Genomic DNA, 24,242 nt, shown 5'->3' with positions numbered 1-24,242 from the left:
GGGATGGAAGTGGGGTGTACTAACTTTGTGTGTAGCATCTGGTAAATGGGTCTAGGGCGTTCTCACTGTGGTTGTAGCGCCTTAGGGACTTGTGTAGGGCGTGCTCATTGTGCATGTTGTGCCTGGTGGGACAGGTGTGAGACGTACACGATGTGCATGTAGCACCTAGGACAAGCGTAGGTCATACTCACTGCATGTGTAATGCCTGATAGGGGGAGGCAGTTGTAGGGTATACACATTGTGTGTATAGCCCCTGGGGGACAGGTGTAGGGCATACTCACTGTGCGTGTAGTGCCTGGGGGATGGGTGTGAGGCACATAAACTGTGCATGTAGTGCCTTGGCGGAAGTGGTTGGGTGTAACTTCTGTGAGTGTAGTGCCTGGGGGATGGAAGTGGGGTGTACTCACTTTGTGTGTAGCATCTGGTAAATGGGTCTAGGGCGTTCTCACTGTGGTTGTAGCGCCTTAGGGACTTGTGTAGGGCGTGCTCATTGTGCATGTTGTGCCTGGTGGGACAGGTGTGAGACGTACACGATGTGCATGTAGCACCTAGGACAAGCGTAGGTCATACTCACTGCATGTGTAATGCCTGATAGGGGGAGGCAGTTGTAGGGTATACACATTGTGTGTATAGCCCCTGGGGGACAGGTGTAGGGCATACTCACTGTGCGTGTAGTGCCTGGGGGATGGGTGTGAGGCACATAAACTGTGCATGTAGTGCCTTGGCGGAAGTGGTTGGGTGTAACTTCTGTGAGTGTAGTGCCTGGGGGATGGAAGTGGGGTGTACTCACTTTGTGTGTAGCATCTGGTAAATGGGTCTAGGGCGTTCTCACTGTGGTTGTAGCGCCTTAGGGACTTGTGTAGGGCGTGCTCATTGTGCATGTTGTACCTGGCGGAACAGGTGTGAGGGGTACACAACGTGCATGTAGCACGTGGGACAGGTGTAGGGTGTACTCACTGTGGGTGTAGCGCCTGGGGCATCAGTGAGTGGCATATACACTGTGCATGTAGTGCCTGGGGGGATGTGGTAGGGTGCACTTTCTGTGGGGTGGGTGCCTGCATACTGGCTGTGCGTGCGGCGCCTGGGGTCAGGCTGCCGGGTGTACTCACTGTGCGAGTACTCGTCGTCGAGCAGCCCCCAGCTGAGGCGCGTCGGCGGCGGCGGCGCCAGCTGCAGCGGCGGAGGCGCCCGCTCCGTGGCCTCCACGCTGGTCTCGGCGCTCTTGAAGTAGACGGGGTCCAGCCGCGCCACGCAGCGCACGCGGTACCGGCCCGCCGCCTCCAGGGGCAGCACCAGCCCCAGGCGCGCACGCTCCCGCCCGCCGCCTCCGGGCTCCACCTCCGCCGGGTACGGCCTCAGCTGCTGCTCCTGCGCCTGCGCACACCGACGTACCCGAGTCAAGCCGCGGCCATCCCCAAGGAGCGCGCCGAGCTGGGGCGTGCCGTGTATGTTTAGCGTGGTGGCCACCCCATTTACTAACTTTTTTTCTTTCATCGTTCCCGTTAATGCAACCAGAGGTTATCAACCATTTCCGGAACAGTACCCTTTGCAGCATTGGAACTGTACACAGCGCCCAGAGCCATCTTTGACCCCATTCTCACTTCAAGACTTTATACTGTAAGGAGGTTGTTTAGGTTTTTATGTTGGTAACGTCGCGTAGCTCTCTTTATGAAAATCACTGGCTGTGCTGTGTGCAGTCTGTGGCTGGATGGCATTGTAGGAATATTCGCTATTGTAGTATTGGGCAGATGGATGTAGACAGCGCGTAGCGTTGCGCAGTTGGAGGTGAGGCGCTAGCAGCGGTGGATGTGGGAAGAGAGATGGAAGAGTTTTAAGAGCGGACGATCTGGACGTGTGTCCGTCAGAAAAACGAAATTTGTAAGAATGGATGTCATGAACTGATTTTATATATATATAATGACTGTTGAACACTATTAAGGTAAATACATTGTTTGTTCCCTATCAAAATCTTTCATTTGCTAACTATGCCTATCAGTAGTTAGTGCCTTCAGTAGTTAGAATCTTTCATTTAGCTGGCAATATTGGCGCTCGCTGTATTGCAGTAGTTCGAGTAACGAAGATTTTTGTGAGGTAAGTGATTCGTGAAAGGTATAGGTTATAGTTAGTCAGGGCCATTATTTGTAGGAATTATTGAAAGTCAGATTGCGTTGCGCTAAAAATATTGTGTGTCAGTTTAGTGTTGATCAGAATAAGTAAAGAGAGAAATATCTCAGTATGTTCAGTTCTGCTCAGCTGTTTGAAAATCAAATAACGTAAGAGGTTTACCAGCACAGTAATTCAAAAATATTTCTAAGGGGACGTTTCAGTACTTCAAAAAGCGTCAAGTTTGTGTGCATAATAAGTATTAAAATCAATGAAAATTATATATAAAGGGTGGTCCATTGATAGTGACCGGGCCAAATATCTCACGAAATAAGTATCAAATGAAGAAACTACAAAGAAGGAAACTCGTCTAGCTTGAAGGTGGAAACCAGATGGCGCTGTGGTTGGCCCGCTAGATGGCGCTGCCATAGGCAAACGGATATCAACTGCGTTTTTTTTAATAGGAACCCCGTTTTTTATTACATATTCGTGTAGTACGTAAAGAAACATGAATGTTTTAGTTGGACCACTTTTTTCGCTTTGTGATAGATGGCGTTGTAATGGTCACAAACGTGTAAGTACGTGGTATCACGTAACATTCCGCCAGTGCGGACGGTATTTGCTTCGTGATACATTACCAGTGTTAAAATGGACCGTCTACCAATTGCGGAAAAGGTCGATATCGTGTTGATGTACGGCTATTGTGATCAAAATGCCCAACGGGCGTCTGCTATGTAAGCTGCTCGGTATCCTGGACGACATCATCCAAGTGTCCGGACCGTTCGCCGGATAGTTAAGTTATTTAAGAAAACTGGAAGTGTTCAGCCACATGTGAAACGTCAATCACGACCTGCAACAAATGTTGATGCCCAAGTAGGTGTTCTAGATGCTGTCGCGGCAAATCCGCACATCACTAGCAGACAAACTGCGCTAGAATCGGGAATCTGAAAAACGTCGGTGTTGAGAATGCTACATCAACATCGGTTGCACCCGTACCATATTCTATGCATTGTGACGACGTTGAACGTCGTGTACAGTTCTGCCACTGGGCACAAGAGCAATTACGGGACAATGGCAGATTTTTTGCACGCGTTGTATTTGTCGACGAAGCGTCATTCACCAATAGCGGTAATGTAAACCGGCATAATATGCACTATTGGGCAACGGAAAATCCACGATGGCTGCGACAAGTGGAGCATCAGCGACCTTGGCGGGTTAATGTATGTTGCGGCATTATGAGAGGAAGGATTATTGGCCCCAATTTTATCGATGGCAGTTTAAATGGTGCAATGCATGCTGATTTCCTACGTAATGTTCTACCGATTTTACTACAAGATGTTTCACTGCATGACAGAATGGCGATGTACTTCCAACATGGTGGATGTCCGGCACATAGCTCTCGTGCGGTTGAAGCGGTATGGAGTAGCATATTTCATGACCGGTGGATTGGTCGTCGAAGCACCATACGATGGCCCCGCACGTTCACCGGATCTGACGTCCCCGGATTTCTTTCTGTGGGGAAAGTTGTTGGATATTTGCTATCGTGGTCCACCGACAACGCCTGACAACATGGGTCAGCGCATTGTCTATGCATGTGCGAACATTACGGAAGGCGAACTACTCACTGCTGAGAGGAATGTCGTTACACGTATTGCCAAATGCATCGAGGTTGGCGGACATCATTTTGAGCATTTATTGCATTAATGTGGTATTTACAGATAATCACGCTGTAACAGCATGCGTTCTCAGAAATCATAAGTTCACAAAGGTACATGTATCACATTGGAACAACCGAAATAAAATGTTCAAACGTACCTACGTTCTGTATTTCAATTTAAAAAACCTAAGTGTTACCAACTGTTTGTCTAAAATTGTGAGTCATATGTTTGTGACTATTATAGCGCCACCTATCATAAAGCGAAAAAAGTGCTCCAATTAAGACATTCATATTTCTTTACGTACTACACGAATATGTAACAAAAAATGGGTGTTCCTATTTTTAAAATAACGCAGTTCATATCCGTTGGACCTGTGGCAGCGCCATGGGGGTGGGGGGGTCAACCATAGCGCCATCTGGTTTCACCCTTCAGGCTAGACAAGTTTCGTTCTTTGTAGTTTTTTCGTTTGGTGCTTATTTCGTGAGATATTTGACCCGGTCACGATCAATGGACCACCCTGTATACGGATTTGTTTTGTCACTTCTTGCTAGAACAACTGTCAGCTGTACTGACCAACAAGACGGATAATGACGGAATACATAATTTTTACAACTACTCAACTGCAATGATTCACAGCTTCACTTTAAACTTGAAAAGCCTGGCACAGTTGAAGCACAGTCATCAACCCATCTTTAAATCAAATACAACAATCAATAAAGAAATTAAACAATAACAAGTCTTGTAGTGAAGACCAAACATACACTGAGCTAACAGGTTTGTTTGTGTGCCCATCTTCCGCAGCAAGCATATAAATACTTGTTTTGCAAATCAAACTGCCTTTTCCTGCTGCTTTTTATTTTATTTAATCCATACGCGTTTCGCCTTCTACTGTTTTAAGGCGTCATCAGTGGGATGATTTGCTGATTTGCGTTTCCTCACTTCCGGTGTGGAGGTCGCACCACCACTTTTATCACTGTTCTATTTTCACCTCTTCGTGTTTTCGCCAACCACTGTTCAGCATGTTTGTCACTCTTTTTTGCACAAAAGTGTAGTGCGACCTCTAGACCAGATGTGAGGAAACGCAAATCAGCAAATCATCCCACTGATGATGCCTTAAAACAGTAGAAGGCGAAACGCGTATGGGTTAAATAAAATAAAAAGCAGCAGGAAAAGGCAGTTTGATTCGCAAAACAAGTATTTATACCCTGAGCTGTTAAAAACGCAGGGTATTTGCTTTCAGGCATTTCACGTCATACACGCCAACAACCATCTGTTCTACGGAGCATGAAACGTGATTATATTGAAAACGCCACCTTTCACCACTCAGTGGACGTCCAGTTGCCGTATTGGCGTGAAAATTCCAGAGTTTGCCCTTAATGATCAGCAGTCAGCATGGGTGCACGAAACAGGCGCCTTCCATGGAGGCCCATACAAAGCAACGTTCACCGAACGGCCGTTGCCGAGATGCTGTTGGTAGCCCACTGGTTCATTTCCGCAGTCACTGGCTCAACGGTTGCACGTCTATTCACCCACACACATCTCCACCGCAGTCCTTAACCCCTATCATTCCTGGCCCATGGTGTACCACCATGGTCTCGGCTCCATTTGATCACGCTTTGCATAGCTTAACAAGGGCGACATGCAAACAGTTTACAGACTTAGCAGATTAGGAAATGCTTCCACACTTGGTCCGCTAGCTAATGCTCATACTCTTTTGGACATCAGATAAATGGTTCGATTTCGACATTACGACAACGAATGCACTGTTTTTTGCGTCCCCCTACTCGCTTTGCATACCCACCACTGCTAGTCCTGCCACCTGCTTCTGAGTGTGGTTGTTCCACGTTGACGTCGGACATACGAAGTGGTCACATTAATGTAACTGGGCCATGTGGACGCCAGTCTAGCAACAACAAACAAACCCCTTTTTAGTATTATCAATGTCTTTAAAAACTATCACTCAGCATTATTATCAATATTCGCTTGTATCGATAGACTATTGTACCGTCAACATTCTGCGAATGTGGAGCACTAAAATTTAGCAACAAAGTTGAAGAAATAGTATTAATATTGGAAAGCATACTACTAAGAAAAATTTATAGACCTGAATGTGATTAAAATGACAAGGAGTGGACGATAAGAAAAAAAATTAATAACGAGAGATGTATAAACACCGTAACATCGTCGAAACGCTAAAGAAGGAAAGGTTGAACTAAGTTGGCCATACAGCAAGAATTAAACAAAATATACAACCTAGAATGACATTCTGCAATCAGTGGACTGAGTAAGAGGAAGAGATACCGAGCAAGTATCCGGGAGCACTCAGCTAGGATGAACATCAACACAAAATTGGTAAACACTGTTCGCGACAGAAAGAAGTGAGGGGAAAAGGGCCGTAGAACACGTGTAGGATCGATAAGGCATTTCCACACATGTAAATGCCAGAACAATAAGGAGAATGTATACAGAAAAAAATGCTGAGACAAGGTTAAGTCACAACTAGAGAATAAAGCACATATTATTGTGTTCTACAAATGTTCTGGGGTTAGCTGTCACGGTGCCACGTATCAGGCGGTAGCGCTTAGGAAACAAATACCAGGGCACACCAGTGTTTGCTGTGACAGCAGAGCGATAAGATGACTCTGGGGATGCCACTGCAGCTGTTCAGGATGAAACTGTTGTACTGTTTTGTTTTAAATCCAGTTATTGATCAGAAACGATTGTTAACTAGGTAATAAATATTGGTAAGCAAAGATTATCTTCAGACCTGAAGAATAATATACAAACATAGCTCGACATTCTGGCCCAGTATCTCCAAATTACATGAAATACGGAATCAGATATCATTACTAGCAAAGCAAACATTACAGCATTGCCATATCTGAGCAAATTCAGTACATTACATACTTCGTGACAGTGCATATATAACAGCTGCTACTGTAACATGAATCAGCTATACAAGCATCATAACAAACTGTAATTTTTTTTTGCATACCATGGACACTATTTCGCCACGGTTTAAAAACGTATGTGGCTGTGCAGGGAGTAGTGACGTACTTCCACTCTTGCATGTTAGGTGTGATCCTTGGCTGGGTTTATAACAAAACAAATATGATTTAAACTGAAAGTGTAGGTGGAGAAAGAAAAGGAAAGAAAACTGTTGATGTCAGCTTCATCAGGACTTTATGCAAAACGAGTGCCGACGAGTGAAAACGTGTTCCGGATTGGGATTCGAAATCAGGATCTTCTGCTTACTTTTTTTTCTTTTCTATTATCACAGTGACCTGGTCCTATCTTGAAACTTCAGAAAACCACAGTCAGATCATCATGTAATATAAGCTGTAAATATGAGAAACGGTTAATTATGATAACAGAACAATAAGCGGCAGAACATACCCCACAAACCACTATCCAGTTCCCATGCTACGTACGAAGAATGCTTTTTTATTTAATTTACGTTTTTTATGTTTTGTTAATTTTAAAAATTGATTTATTTTGTGTTTTATATTCATTTTTAAGTATAATCTGAAATCAGAAATACAAAGAAATCAGATTACAGACTAAATCGCAAGCTAAGCTCTAAATCCAGAGGAAAATTCCAATTTAATTGCAAGGTTTATCCACTGAAGCGCCAAAGAAACTGATGAAGGGTTACGTATTCAAATGAAGATATATGTAAACAGACAGAATACGGCGCTGCGGTCGGCAACGCCTATACAGGGTGGTCCATTGATCGTCATTGGGCCAAATACCGCACGAAATAAGCTTTAAACGAAAAAACTACAAAGAACGAAACTTGTCTAGCTCGAAGGGGGAAACAAGATGGCGCTTTGGTTGGCCCGCTAGATGGCGCTGCCATATGTCAAACGGATATCAACTGCGTTTTTTTCAAAATAGGAACCCCGATTTTTGTTACATATTCGTGTGGTATGTAAAGAAATATGAATGTTTTAGTTGGACCACTTTTTTCGCTTTACTTTCGATAAAATATCGCGACACATGCATCCCGGGTCTCTAGAAATCCCCAACTGGCTTGTTGATACCATTCATGCGAACTCTGGTCAGCAGCTTGAAAGTTTAACTTAATTATAATCACCCTGTATATAAATGCGTGATGTCTGTTCTTTCGGACATGTCAGAAAGAACACGCGCCGGGTGTTCATATAAGACAAGTATATCCTGGATCGTGGGGGAATCTTATTCAGAATATGTCGTTCTGTTGAAGTAGTTATAACTCTTCAACCGTTGCTCTGTATAATATGCTGATTGACGTAATACTCTTACACTGTCCCAGGCTAGGTCATTCACTGAATATAATAAAACTGAAACTAATAAGATGATCAGAAGTGTAGACAGGAAAAACACCACTAGCAATGCGTGTATAAATCCTTCGAAAATATATTAAAATGTGTTGCAGAACTTCTCTGCTCTTATTAATAGACTGAGGTTAGTTGCATGGTAGTCAGGAAGTGTTCTTATTGTTTTGAAGAGTGAGCTACAGTGGAATTGCTTGTTTTAGTTACAGAAATAGTTAAGAGAACTGAAAGACATATTCATTCTTTGAAAGTTATAGAATCTCTGAGAACTTAAATTTTAGATTTCTTGGATGGAAGAAGTTAACCAACTATGCAAATAGATGCAGATACTGGACCAGCTAAATATCGGTTGGGCTTATTTGAAGACTGGAATATTTGGCTCCCGTTGAGGGCAATTTCGATTGAGTCGGCGTACTGTTTACTCTTTGAGCGCTCTGCATTGAGACTGTGGGAACTGAAAGACAGCCTCGCGGAGCTGACGTCACTGCGACTGTGGTTTGGAGTTGTACAAGTGCAACAGCATTGAACTGTTCACAATAGGGCGTCGCTATCGATGTCGTCGTCGCTTGCGCGAGACAGTGTATGAGGCTATAGACAACATTGAGCTCAAGACTGCTGTTATCACAGCTAAGAATAAAATTAAAGGCATCCCTTCTCGTGCTGCTATTGTTGGACTATGTGTGATTTTTCGTTGTAGATTTGATTTTTCAAGCCCGCCGCAGTGGCCGAGCGGTTCTAGGCGCTTCAGTCTGGCACCGCGCGACCCCTACGGTCGCAAGTTCGAATCCTGCCTCGGGCATACATGTGCTTGATGTCCTTAGGTTAGTTAGGTTTAAGTGGTTCTAACAAGGGAACCTCCCCATCGCACACCCCTCAGATTTAGTTATAAGTTGGCACAGTACATAGGCCTTGAAAAACTGAACACAGATCAATCGAAAAAATAGGAAGATGTTATGTGGAACTATGAAAAAAATAAGCAAAATATACAAACTGTGTAGTACATGCGCAAGATAGGCAACACCAAGGATAGTGTGAGCTCAGGAGCGCCGTTGTCCCGTGGTTAGCGTGAGCAGCTGCGGAATGAGAGGTCCTTGGTTCAAGTCTTCTCTCGAGTGATAAAGTTTACTTTCCTTATTTTCGCAAAGTTATGGTCTGTCCGTTCGTTCATTGACATCTCTGTTCCCTGGAATGAGTTTAGTGTCTGTGTTTTGCGACCGCTCCGCAAAACCGTGCGATTAGTAGACGAAAGGACGTGCCTCTCCAATGGGAACCGAAAACATTTGATCGTAAGGTCATAGGTCAACCTATTCCTCCACAGGAAAACACGTCTGATATATTCTATACGACACTGGTGACGGAATGTGCGTCACATGACAGGAATATATTGTCGACCCACCTAACTTGTATTCTTGGCGAATGGGTAAAAGATTTTTCTACACTTTTCGCTCGAGGGAAGACTTGAACCAAGGACCTCTCATTCCATAGCTGCTCACGCTAACCACGGAACCACGGCCCTGCTCAGCCCACAGTATCCTTGATGTTGCCTATGTTACGCATGGACTACTCAGTATATTTTGCTTATTTATTTCATAGTTCCACACAACTTCTTCCTGGTTTCTCGATTGATCTGTGTTCAGTTTTTCAAGGCCTATGCACTGTGCCAACTTATAACTAAATCTGAGGGGTGTGCGATGGGGAGGTTCCCTTGTAAGTTCTAGGGAACTGATGACCTCGGATGTTTAGTCCTATAATGCTCAGAGCCATTTGAACCTTTCACTTTTCAAAATGGTTAAAATGGCTCTGAGCACTTCAGGACTTAACATCAGTCCCCTAGGACTTAGAACTACTTAAACCTAACTAACCTAAGGGCATTACACAGATCCATGCCCGAGGCAGGATTGGAACCTGTGACCGTAGCGGTCGCGCGGTTCCAGACTGAAGCGCCTAAAACCGCTCGGCCACATCGGCCGGCATTTGATTTTTAATTGTATTTCTAAACCTCCAATAGAAGAAACGCCACACAACTCATATTTATTTACGTCTGACCGACTATCGTTGTATTGGCCCATCGACATGAACCAACGGAAGAGACGCCAGTTTTAAGAAACCAAAGGTACTGTTGAGAGAAACAAATTCTTAGTCGTCATATTTAGTGAAAAACGACAAATCGAGAGCTCATAACTCGTGCTACACGCCAAAAGTTTTAGATTGCAATACTTTAATCTGCATTTGTATTTGCATCGTACTCTGCAAGTCACCTAACTGCGTGCGACGGAGGACACTTTGATATTACTGATTCCCTCTCCCCCCTCCCCTTTTCCCTGATGCATTCACGAATCATGTGTAGGAGGAGTCACTGTCTGTAAGCTTCAGTATTAGCTCTAATTTCTCAAACTCTCACGACGTGGTCATTTCGCGAGATACTAGTGAGAGAAAGAAATATGTTGGTTGACGCTGGGCGGGATGTACTCTCTCAATACTTAAATAGTAAACCTCTGTCATGAAAATCGCCCCTCTTGCAACGTCTGCTAGTAGAGTTTATTGAGCATCCCTGTAACGATCTATTTCAAACTAAATGATCCTGTGACAAAGCGCGTCGCTCTTCCTTGGATCTTTTCTATTTATTCTACCAGCCCTACCTGATAAGAATCCCAGATTGATAAACAACGCTCAAGAATCGATCGAACAAGCGCTTCGTAAGCCTTTCCTTCGTGAATGAGTTACATCTCTTTAAGACTTTTCGTATGAATTTCAGTCTGGCATCTGCTTTTCCTACTATTTGTTTTATGTAAACATTCTATTTAAGGTCGCTCTGGATGGTTGTTTCTAGATATTATACGGTGACACTGTTTGCAGCAGTCATAAGTAGTGTGGTTGTAAAGTAGTGGATTTCTTTTCCTGTGCATTAACTGCCAGAGCCTGCACCACCCGCTAGTCCTCTGCAGGTCATTCTGCAAATCAGTATTGTCTTCTTGCGTTGCTACCTTCATATAGTCGATCACATCACTTGAGAACTGTCTTAAAGTGATTCCGACGCCATTTACAAAACCATTTAAATAGACTAAAAACAATGTTTGCATCCGTGGTCTAGGGGTGGAGTCATTAATTTACAATCGAAACGTTTTAGGTTAGGGGTTCGAATACTGTCGCTGCTTAAATTTTGATTAATAATCAGCACTGGTGGCCGAAGACTTGCGGCATAAGAGGTCACCCTCATTCTGCCAACGACCCTGTCAAAGAGGACCGAGGAGCGGAAGAGGTTAAGGGCATTCTCTCGTCCTAGGAGTGGGAAACCGCCCCTAAAGTCGGAAAAATCAACAAAGATCAACGCCACAAGGATGAAAAAGGCAATTGGAACCGCTGCATTAAAGACATGTGACGCGTATCCACAGGGCATCAAGGGATCACCAATTTAGTACTGGAGGGCAGCGTGGAGGGTAAAAATCGTAGAGGGAGACCAAGAGATGAATACACTAAGCATATTCAGAAGGATGTTGGCTGCAGTAGGTACTGGCAGATGAAAAAGGTTGCACAGGATAGAGTAGCATTGAGAGCTGCATCAAACCAGTCTCAGGACTGAAGACCACAACAACAACAACACGAAGGTAGATCAGAGAGTGTGTTACTGCCAACAGTTCAGTGGTAGGGTTGTTCTTATCAGAATCGACAGCAAACCAACAAAGACATCGATAATTCAGGTATACACGCCGACGTCGCAAGCTGACGATGAAGAGATAGAGAAAGGGTATGAGGATTTTGAAAGGGTAATACAGTATGTAAAGGGAAAAGAAAATCTAATTGTCATTGGAGACTGGAATGCAGATGTAGGGAAGGAGTAGATGAAAATGTTACAGGAGAATATGGGACTGGGACAAGGAATGAGAGAGAAGAAAAATTAATTGAGTTCTTTAATAAACGTCAGGTAGTAATTGCGAATACTCTGTTCAAGAATCACAAGAGGAGGAGGTATATTTGGAAAATGCCGGGTGATACGGGAAGATTTCAGTTAGATTGCATCATGGTCAGACAGAGATTCCGAAATTAGATACTGGATTGTAAGGCGCATCCAGAAGCAGATATAGACTCAAATCACAACATAGTAGTAATGAAGAGTAGGCTGAAGTTCAAGACATTAGTCAGGTAGAATGAATACGCAAAGAAGTGGGATACGGAAGTACTAACGAGTGAGGAGATACGCTTGAAGTTCTCTACGGCTACAGATACACCAAGAAGAAATAGCTCAGTAGGCAGTACAACTGAAGTGGAATGGACATCCCTAAAAAGTTCGATAATAGAAGTTGGGAACGAAAACATTGGTACAAAGAAGGTAACTGCGAAGACACCATGATAACATAAGAAATACTTCAACTGATCGGCCGGCCGGGGTTGATGAGCGGTTCTAGGCGCTACACTCTGGAACCAAGCGGCCGCTACGGTCGCAGGTTCGAATCCAGCCTCGGGCATGGATGTGTGTGATGTTCTTAGGTTAGTTAGGTTGAAGTAGTTCTAAGTTCTAGGGGACTGGTGACCTCAGATGTTAAGTCCCATAGTGCTCAGAGCCATTTGAACCATGTTTGATCAATTGATCGATGAATGGAGGAATTACAAAAATTTTCCGGGAGACTCAGGAATACAGAAATATAGGTGGCTGAGGAATGAGATAAATAGTAAGTGCAGGGAAGCTAAGAAGAAATGACTGCATGATAAATATCAAGAAATCGACACAGAAATGATTGTTGGTAAGGCTGACTTAGCATACAGTAAAGTGACAAAAACCTTAACTGACATAAAAGCAAGGATGATAACATTAAGAGTGCAACGGGAATACCAGTATTAAGTGCAGAGGAGAGAGAGGATAGGTGGAAAGAATACACTAAGAGCCCCTATGAGGGCGAAGATTTGTCTGATGTGATAGAAGAAGAAACACGAGTCAATTTAGAAGAGATAGAGGACCCAGTATTAGAATCAGAATTTAAAAGCGCTTTGCAGGACTTAAGATCAAATAAGGCAGAAGGGATCGATAACAATCCATCAGAATTTCTAAAATCACTGGGGGATGTGGCAACAAAAAGGCTATACACGTTGGTGTGTGGAATTTATGAGTCTGACATCGTACCATATGACTTTCGGATAAAAATCTTCCACACAATCCCGAAAACGGCTAGAGATGACAAGTGCGAGAATTATCGCACAATCAGCCTAACAGCTCCTGTTCCAAGCTGTTGACAAGAATAATATACAGAAGAATGGTAAAGGAAATTGAGGATGTGCTAGATGACGAGCGTTTTGGCTTTAGGAAAGGTAAAGGCAAGAGAGAGGCAATTCTGACGTTGCGGTTAATAATGGAAGCAAGACTAAGGAAAAACCAAGGCACGTTCGTAGGTTTTGTCGACCTGGGAAAAACGTTCGATAATGTAAAATGGTGCAAAATCGTCGAAATTCTGATAAAAACAGGGGTAAGCTATAGGGAGACACGGGTCATATACAGTATGTAAAACAACAGCCAAGAGGGAATAATAAGAAAGGACGACCAAGAACGAAGCGTTCTATAAGTCAAGGATGTAGTCTTTCGCCCCTACTGTTAAATCTGTACATCGAGGTACAAAAGATGAAAATAAAAGAAGATTTAAGAGTGGAATTAAAATCCAGGGTGAAAGGATATCAATTATACGATTCGCCGTTGACTTTGCTATCCTAAGTGAAAGTGAAGAAGAATTACATCATCTGCTGAATGAAGTAAACAGTCTAATGAGCAAACAGAATGGACTGAGAGTAAACCGAAGAAAGACGAAGGTAATACGAAGCAGTAGAAATGAGAACACCGAGAAACTTAATATCAGGATTGATGGTCACGAAGTAGATGACGTTAAGGAATTCTGCTACTTAGGCAGTAAAATAACCAACGACATGGAGCAGGGACATCAAAAGCAAAAAGGGAATTCCTGGCCAAGAGAAGTCTACCAATGCCAAACATAGGTCTTGATTTGAGGAAGAAATTTCTGAGAACGTACGTATGGAGTACAGTATTTTATTATAGTGAAACATGGACTATGGGAATACCATAACAGAAGAGAATCGAAGCTTTTGAGAAGCGGTCCTACATACGAATGTTGAAAAGTAGGTGGACTGACCAAATAAGGAATGAAGAGGTTCTGAGGAGAATCGGAGAGGAAAGGAATATGTGGAAAACACTGATAAGAAGAAGGGACAGGATGATAGGACGTCTGTTAAGAAATGAGGGAATGACTTCCATGGTAGCAGAGGGAGCTGTAGAAGACAAAAACTGTAGAGGAACACAGAGATTGAAATACATCCATCAAATAGTAGAGGATGTAGGTTGCACGTGCTGCTCTGTGATGCAGAGGACATCAAATCAGTCAGAAGACTAATGATCCCTCCCCCCCCCCCCCCGCGGAATAAACAGTAACGGTCCTATCACACTTCCTAGGGGTACGCCGGAAATTTTTTTCATCTACCGACTTTGTTCCGTTCAGAGCCACGTTTACAGTTTGCCTCCAAGGAAGTCTTGAATCCAGTGATACAATACCCGGTAAGCTCGTATTTTTTTCACTAAACGACAATTTAGAAGGATATCAAATGCCTTTCTGAAGTCAAGAAACACGGCATCAACCTAAGCACCGTTGTCTGCAGTGCTGTGAATCTCAAGGAGAAACACGACATCTTTGTTAGTGGAATCCATGTTGATTTTATGGAGGAGATTTTCCGTTCTCCAAAGACGTCATAATTCTATAGCATCCATTTCGTATTATACAGTCATACAACAAGTATATTTTCACATTGTGTGTTTTCGTTACTTGCCGTGTCTGAATCTATCCATCTCCTAAATTTTATTTTAACGCGGTAATTTAACATATTTCCTGCCTTACACAAGCAATCACATTTCTCACGTAATGTTATGAGCAAAGATTTTCTGTAAGTTGACAGTATCTTTATAATACTCCTCCCGACAAATGGCCAATACGCTGAAAATCGATGGGAAATAAACGGAAATTAATAAATGAAAAACGCTGTTTATTTGTTTTTCAACCATGAATTAAATTTTGTTACTACTTACAAATACTTTTTTTCATTATTTGAATAAAATTCATCAATTTCGTCGTTAAAAAATTACAGATATCTAATACTGAATACGGTTTTGTAACGTGTGACATTTTTACTACGTTAGACAAATATGAAAAAGACCAAGCAGATATTTTTCCTGAATAATTAAAAACTGTAAATTGTAGATACAGCATTAATAAGGTACAGATGGGGAACACATTTTTTAGGAACGAATGAATAATTCAGTATGTATTTGATAGAAAGACAGAATATAAAAATGAAATTTCAAGTACAGTAGACCCGAAATAAAAGAAATGATATTAAATACCACAGCAAAAGTCGGCTGCAGCGTTCTCAGTAACCACGGTTCACTTTTACTAATTGGATGGTCGTTGCCAATTCTTTTCGCGAATTTTTGCGGCTTTGCGGGAATCAGGTCGCATACTGTAATTCCCAGACAGAGCACTAGATAAAATTACAGTGTCTTGTGGAAGTTAAAATACTAAACCTTAAAAACTGTATTAAAGGGAATTTTCATTTACAAGTTTTTGTGATATACTTTTTAAGCCAAATGGTAATCCAAATACATTGTTAATGAATGCTAGAGGATTCTGCTATCACGGAGTTTCGTACCAGTACTTAGAAAATTAATGTCACGTACGGTTTGTCTGCTGATAAATGAAAAAAACACTTATGAAACCCAACAGAACCCATCTCTCACGTCCCCTTTTCGTTCCGCTCCACAAATGAAAATTTTCCCAGTTGTCGGCACTGCGCTCGTAGTGAACTAATGAATTAAACTACGTAGCCATTGCCTTCAACAAAATTTGGTGCGGTCACCATGAAACGTAACAGCACATAGTTCTAAGTAATTGCAAAACGTCTTCCATTCGTAAGCAGTTACGTGTTAATGACAAGCACAAATGGATAAGAATAAGCACCCCGGAATATTCAGCAGTGACGGAATGATGTAACAGGAAAACAAATAAAGAAAGGCGAAATGTAAAGTTGCACATTGTCTGCACAGATGTTTGATTTTGTACAGAGGAGGCGATAACTGTAATAAAGGACTCTCTCACTGTAGTAGTTGTTAGCCACGGTCATAAAACCTGCTTGGTACGCTTTATCGATGACACAGCAGTGGTCGCAGAAGCTGAAGAGCAACTGAACTGGATGCTTAATGATGTGGAACATACGCTTTCTGATACCTATAGCACTGAAATGATAATTAAATGGACACCCTAGCTGCAAACAGGCGTTGATGTACTTCATTGGGGACACGTTGAAAATGTGTGACCCGACCGGGACTCGAACCCGGGATCTCCTGCTTACGTGGCAGGCGCGGTGGCTCAGATGGATTGAGCGTCTGTCATGTAAGCAGGAGATCCCAGGTTCGAGTCCCGGTCGGGGCACACATTTTCAACATGTCCCCAATGAAGTACATGAACGCCTGTTTGCAGCTAGGGTGTCCATTTCATTATCATTTCATTTCTAGCAAAGCTGCATGGTCATCCACGGAAACTGTTCTTTCGGGAACAGATACTACCGTCATATATACCTATAGTACCGTATAAAGGCAAGTCGTAGTTTAGCTTGTTACTAAAATCTGGAGTAGTTCTCGACCGACTTACTCCAGATTTTTACACGATACTCTAACAATTGTTCAGAAGGACATAGGCTAAGGTTTTTTGAATATACACTACTGGCCATTAAAATAGCTACACCAAGAAGAAATGCAGATGATAAACGGGCATTCATTGTACAAATTTATTATACTAGAACTGACATGTGATTACATTTTCACGAAATTTGGGTGCATAGATCCTGAGAAATCAGTACCCAGAACAACCATCTCTGGCCGTAACAACGGCCTTGATACGCCTGGGCATTGAGTCTAACAGAGCTTGGATGGCGTGTACAGGTACAGCTGCCCATGCAGCTTCAACACGATACCACAGTTCATCAAGAGTAATGGCTGGCGTATTGGGACGAGCCAGTTGCTCAGCCACCATTGACCAGACGTTTTCAATTGGTGAGAGATCTGGAGAATGTGCTGGCCGGGGCAGCAGTCTAACACTTTCTGTATCCAGAAAGGCCCGTACAGGACCTGCAACATGCGGTCGTGCATTATCCTGCTGAAATGTAGGGTTTCGCAGGGATGGAATGAAGGGTAGAACCACGGGACGTAACACATCTGAAATGTAACGTTCACAGTTGAAAGTGCCGTCAATGCGAACAAGAGGTGACCGAGACGTGTAACCAATGGCACCCCATAACATCACGCCGGGTGATACGCCGGTATGGCGATGGCAAATACTCGCTTCCAATGTGCGTTCACTGCGATGTCGCCAAACACGGATGCGACCATTATGATGCCGTAAACAGAACCTGGTTTCATCCGAAAAAATGACGTTTTGCTATTCGTGCACCCAGTTCGTCGTTGAGTACACCATCGCAGGCGCTCCTGTCTGCGATGCAGCGTCAAGGGTAACCGCAGCCATGGTCTCCGAGCTGATAGTCCATGCTGCTGCAAAGGTCGTCGAACTGTTGGTGCAGATGGTTGTTGTCTTGCAAACGTCCCCATCTGTTGACTCAGGGATCGAGACGTGGCTGCACGATCCGTTACAGCCTTTCAGATAACATGCCTGTCATCTCGACTGCTAGTTATACGAGGCCATTGGGATCCAGCACGGCGTTCCGCGTTACCCTCCAGAACGCATCGATTCCATATTCTCCTAACAGTCATTGGATCTCGACCAACGCGAGCAGCAATGTCGCGATACGATAAACGGCAATCGCGATAGGTTACAATGCGACCTTTATCAAAGTCGGAAACTTGATGGGACGCATTTCTCCTCCTTACACGAGGCATCACAACAACGTTTCACCAGGCAACAACGGTCAACTGCAGTTTGTGTATGAGAAATCGGTTGGAAACTTTCTTCATGTCAGATCGTTGTACGTTTCGTCACAGGCGACAACCTTGTGCGAATGCTCTGAAAATCTAATCATTTGCATATCACAGCATCTTCTTCTTGTCGGTTAAATTTCGCGTCTGTTGCATTTTCTAATGGCCAGTAGTGTATATAATACTGTATATAGGCAAGTTGCAGTTTAACGCCATTCCTAAAAGCTCTAGAAGTTCTTGACCGATTTACTTCTGATTTTAACACGATACTCTAACAAATGTTCAGAAGAACATAGGCTACGGTTTTATGAATACATTGATATGTAAATACGTATGCACTGATCAGCCACAGAATCATGACCACCGACCTACTATCGATATAAAACCGTCCAGGCGATAGCAGCGTCGCCTGGTGAGGAATGACCGCTAGACACACACTCGGTGCAGGCAGTGTCAGCGAGGGTGCTATCATTGCGTAGAATGGGTAAGGTGCAGTCCCGGTTGGCTCGGCACGAGCATTTCGAAAAACGCAAGACTTTTCGGGTGTACGAGGGGGTGCTGTGGGAGTGTCCTCAACACGTGGCGAGACCAAGGTGGAAACAAGTGCAGACTTTTCTCATTACAGATGTCGGACGTCGTAGGCTGAGCATTCCGGTAAAGCAGGACAGGCGGTGAACTGTGGCGGAACTAATGTCAGACGTCAATGTTGGGCAGAGTACAAGTGTGTCTGAACACACAGTTCACCGAAGACTAATAACGATCAGCTTCCGCGGCCAACGATCCATGCACGTGCCAATGTTAACACCGCGACACCAGCAACTGCGACTGAAATGGTCACGTGACCATCAGCACTAGACCTTGGTGCAGTGCCGTAGGGTTGCATATGCAAAGCACCGTGACGGCCAAGGAGTATCGTAACACTTGTTGTAGATCATATATACCCTTCCATGACGACCACGTTTCCTGACGGCAGTGGCATTTTTCAACAAGATATAACGCCGTGTCACAAGGCCAAGAGTTCAAGGAACACAGTGGCGAGTTCCAGCTGATGTTGTGGCACCCCAGCTCACAAGATCTGAACCTGATCAAACACATCTTGGATGTGATTGAACCATGTGTCAGAGTTCATCGCCCTCTCCCCACGGAATTAAAACGCACTAGGTAAGTTGTGCGTGCACATGTTGTGCCTCCCTCCACTGACCTCCCAACGCCTCAATATTTCCATACCACGACGAGACTCCGCTGTTTCCCGTGTCAAATGTAGAAATACTAGTTATTGTGTAGTTGGTAATAATGGTCTGGCTGATCAGTCTATGTAAATGCTGTGCCAAGGAGAAGGGTTGTTACCTAAAATTTCGGAAACTTCTTGATCGATCTAATTCAAATAATTAACCATGATACTCTAATAAATGTCCAGAACGCCTTACTCTTCGCATCGTTTAATGAATAACTATTGTTAGCAAGAACCTCAAAAATTTCTTCACAGATCTGCTTCGTATTTCTTAAGACCGTTTGGGAAGATATAGCCTACGTATTTTTAAAACCATATGTATTGTTAGAAAATGACCACTTTATTAGCGATTTTTCCCCGATACTTTAATAAACATTAGAACAAACATGACAAACGTAAGCGCCAAAGAAACTGGTACACCTGCAGAATCTCATGCAGGGCCCCAGCGACCACGCAGAAGTGTTGCAACACGACGTGGCATGAACTCGTCTAATGTCTGAAGCAGTGCTGGAGGGAACTGAATCCGTGAATCCAGCAGGGCTGTCCATAAACCCGTAAGAGTCAGAGGGAGTAGAAATCTCTTCTGAACACCACATTGCAACGTATCCCAGACATGCTCAACGATGCTTATGTGTGCGGAGTTTGGTGCCCAGCAGAACTGTTTAAACGGAGAGGAGTATCCCCTTAGCCACTCTGTAGTAATTCTGGACTTGTGTAGTGTCGCGTTGTCCTGCTGGAATTGCCTAAGTCCGTCGGAATGCGCAATTTATATGAATGCATGCGGGTGATCAGACAGTATGCTTACGTACGTGTAACCTGTCACACTCGTATCTAGACGAATCAGGGGTCCCATATCACTCCAACTGCAGACGCCCCACACCATTACAGAGCCTCCCCCAACTTGAACATTCCCAGCTGACATGCAGGGTCCATGGATTCATGAGGTTGTCTCTATACGCGTACACTTCCATTCGCTCAGTACAATGTGAAACAAGCCTCGTCCGACCAGGCAACATGTTTCCGTGATCAACAGTACAATGTCAGTGTTGACGGACCCACGCGAGGCGTCCACTACACGCAGCAAGCGGCTACACGGGTAGCAGGGGTTATGTGGCGTGGACTGCGCCATTTTTTAGGTTGCATGGCCTCGGGCAAGTACAGAAAGGGCAACAGCCTCAAAGGGTGCGGGGCAAAGTCACGACATGCGGGGACCAAGCAGTAATCGTTATTGTAATTGTAAACTGTCGAAGCTGCATTAGTAACGTACCGGAACTTCAAGCGCTGGTAGGAAGCACCGAAGCTGAAATCGTTATAGGTGCAGAAAGCTGGCTGAAGCCAGAGATAAATTCTGCCGAAATTTTTACAAAGGCACAGACGATGTTTAGAAAGGATAGATTGCATGCAACCGGTGGTGGCGTGGTTGTCGCTGTCAGTAGTAGTTTTTCCTGTAGTGAAGTAGAAGTGGATAGTTCCTGTGAATTATTATGGGTGGAGGTTACACTCAACAACCGAGCTAGGTTAATAATTGGCTCCTTATACCGACCTCCCGACTCATCAGCATTAGTGGCAGAACAACTGAGAGAAAATTTGGAATACATTTCACATAAATTTTCTCAGCATGTTATAGTCTTAGGTGGAGATTTCAATTTACCAGATATCGACTGGGACACTCAGATGTTTAGGACGGGTGGTAGGGGCAGAGCATCGAGTGACGTTATACTAAGTGCACTATCCGAAAATTACCTCGAGCAATTAAACAGAGAGCCTGCCGGTTTGGCCGAGCGGTTCTAGGCGCGTCAATCTGGACCCGCGCGACGGCTACGGTCGCAGGTTCGAATCCTGCTTCGGGCATGGTTGTGTTTGATGTTCTTAGGTTAGTTAGATTTAAGTAGTTCTAAGTTCTAGGGGACTGATGACCTCAGATGTTAAGTCCCATAGTGCTCAGAGCCATTTGAACCATTTTTGAATTAAACAGAGAACCGACTCGTGGAGATAACATCTTCGTCCTACTGATAACAAACAGACCCGAACTTTTCGACTCTGTAAGTGCAGAACAGGGAATCAGGGGTCATAAAGCCGTTGCAGCATCCCTGAATATGGAAGTTAATAGGAGTATAAAAAAAGGGAGGAAGGTTTATCTGTTTAGCAAGAGTAATAGAAGGGAGATTTCAGACTACCTAACAGATAAAAACGAAAATTTCTGACACTGACAATGTTGAGTGTTTATGGAAAAAGATCAAGGCAATCGTAAAATGCGTTTTAGACAGGTACGTTCCGAGTAAAACTGTGAGGGACAGGAAAAACCCACCGTGGTTCAACAACAAAGTTAGGAAACTACTGCGAAAGCAAAGAGACCTTCACTGCAAGTTTAAACGCAGCCAAAACCTCTCAGACAAACAGAAGCTAAACGATGTCAAAGTTAGCGTAAGGAGGGCTATACGTGAAGCGTTCAGTAAATTCAAAAGTAAAATACTATGTACCGACTTGACAGAAAATCCTAGGAAGTTCAGGTCTTACGTTAAATCAGTAAGTGGCTCGAAACAGCATATCCAGACACTCCGGGATGATGATGGCATTGAAACAGAGGATGACACGCGTAAAGCTGAAATACTAAAGACCTTTTCCCAAAGCTGTTTCACAGAGGAAGACCGCACTGCAGTACCTTCTCTAAATCCTCGCACAAACGAAAAAATGGCTGACATCGAAATAAGTGTCCAAGGAATAGAAAAGCAACTGGAATCACTCAACAGAGGAAAGTCCACTGGACCTGACGGGATACCAATTCGATTCTACACAGAGTACGCGAAAGAACTTTCCCCCCTTCTAACAGCCGTGTACCGCAAGTCTCTAGAGGAACGGAAGGTTCCGAATGATTGGAAAAGAGCACAGGTAGTCCCAGTCTTCAAGAAGGGTCGTCGAGCTGATGCGCAAAACTACAGACCTATATCTCTGACGTCGATATGTTGTAGAATTTTAGAACATGTTTTTTGCTCGAGTATCATGTCGTTTTTGGAAACCCAGAATCTACTCTGTAGGAATCAACATGGATTCCGGAAACAGCGATCGTGTGAGACCCAACTCGCTTTATTTGTTCATGAAACCCAGATAATATTAGATACAGGCTCCCAGGTAGATGCTGTTTTCCTTGACTTTCGGAATGCGTTCGATACAGTTCCGCACTGTCGCCTGATAAACAAAGCAAGAGCCTACGGAATATCAGACCAGCTGTGTGGCTGGACTGAAGAGTTTTTAGCAAACAGAACACAGCATGTTGTTATCAATGGAGAGACGTCTATAGACATTAAAGTAACCTCTGGCGTGCCACAGGGGAGTGTTATGGGACAATTGCTTTTCACAATATTTATAAATAACCTAGTAGTTAGTGTCGGAAGTTCCATGCGGCTTTTCGAGCATGATGCTGTAGTATACAGAGAAGTTGCAGCATTAGAAAATTGTAGCGAAATGCAGGTAGATCTGCAGCGGATAGGCACTTGGTGCAGGGAGTGGCAACTGACCCTTAACATAGACAAATGCAATGTATTGCGAATCCATAGAAAGAAGGATCCTTTATTTTATGATTATACGATAGCGAAACAAACACTGGTACCAGTTACTTCTGTAAAATATCTGGGAGTATGCGTGCGAAACTATTTGAAGTGGAATGATCATATAAAATTAATTGTTGGTAAGGCGGGTACCAGGTTGAGATTCATTGGGAGAGTCCCTAGAAAATGTAGTCCATCAACAAAGGAGGTGGCTTGCAAAACACTCGTTCGACCTACACTTGAGTATTGCTCATCAGTGTGGGATCCGTACCAGATCGGGTTGACGGAGGGGATAGAGAAGATCCAAAGAAGAGTGGCGCGTTTCGTCACAGGGTTATTTGGTAACTGTGATAGCGTTACGGAGATGTTTAGCAAACTCAAGTGGCAGACTCTGCAAGAGAGGCGCTCTGCATCGCGGTGTAGCTTGCTGTCCAGGTTTCGAGAGGGTGCGTTTCTGGATGAGGTATTGAATATATTGCTTCCCCCTACTTATACCTCCCGAGGAGATCACGAATGTAAAATTAGAGAGATTCGAGCGCGCACGGAGGCTTTCAGACAGTCGTTCTTCCCGCGAACCATACGCGACTGGAACAGAAAAGGGAGGTAATGACAGTGGCACGTAAAGTGCCCTCCGCCACACACCGATGGGTGGCTTGCGGAGTATAAATGTAGATGTGGATGTAGATGTAAAGCTTTGTGTCGTGCAGTCACCAAGGGTACGCGAGTGGGCCTCCGTCTTCGAAAGCCGATATGGATGATGTTCGTTGACTGGTTCGCACGCTGATACTTGTTGAAGGCCCAGCATTGAAATCTGCAGCCATTTCGGAAGGGTTACGCTTTTGTCACGTTGAACGATTCTCTTTAGTCGTAGTTGGTCGCGTTCTTTCAGGATGTTTTTCCGGCCGCAGTGACGTGGGAGATTCGAAGTTGAACCTGATTTCTGATATTTACGGTACAGTCGTGTCATAGTCGTACGGGAAACTCCCCACTTCATCTCTACCTCGGAGATTCTGTGTCGCATCGCCCGTGCGCCGACTATAACCTCACGTTCAAACTCAGTTGATAACATGGCATTGCAGCAGCAGTAACCGATCTAACAACTGCGCGAGACCCTTGTTCAGCCTCTGGATCACGGGGTCGCGTGTTCGATTCCCGGCCGTGTTGAGGATTTTCTCTGCCCGGGGTCTAGGTGTTCTTTTTGCCCTCATTATCATTCATGAGAGTCGCTAGATTGGACTATGTAAACGTTGGACTGTGCCAAAACTGGTATTTTGTATGGACGCTGATGATCGCGCAGTTGAGCGCCCCACCAACCAAACCCAACATCATCATCATCAGACACTTTTTGTCTTAGGAGTATGTAGGCGTTGCCGACAGCAGCGCCGTGTTCTGCCTGTTTATATATCTCCATGCATGAAT

The 24,242-nt window shown here is 44.0% G+C and overlaps 1 protein-coding gene across 1 annotated transcript in view; it reads right to left on the bottom strand.

Annotated features, from left to right (window-relative positions):
* Positions 1-870: 870 nt before the first annotated feature.
* The window catches only part of LOC126100754 (uncharacterized), an 842,175-nt gene continuing 818,803 nt past the window's right edge, over positions 871-24,242 (bottom strand). The window contains exon 4 of the mRNA XM_049911378.1: positions 871-1,374. Within this exon, the coding sequence (XP_049767335.1) occupies positions 871-1,374 (504 nt within the window). The remainder of the gene's footprint in view (positions 1,375-24,242) is intronic.

Source organism: Schistocerca cancellata, chromosome 9 (genome assembly GCF_023864275.1).
Source record: "Schistocerca cancellata isolate TAMUIC-IGC-003103 chromosome 9, iqSchCanc2.1, whole genome shotgun sequence".
Taxonomy (NCBI): Eukaryota; Metazoa; Arthropoda; class Insecta; order Orthoptera; family Acrididae; genus Schistocerca; species Schistocerca cancellata.
The sequence above is the reverse complement of the archived record's forward strand: the minus strand, read 5'-3'. Positions and strand labels throughout refer to the sequence as shown.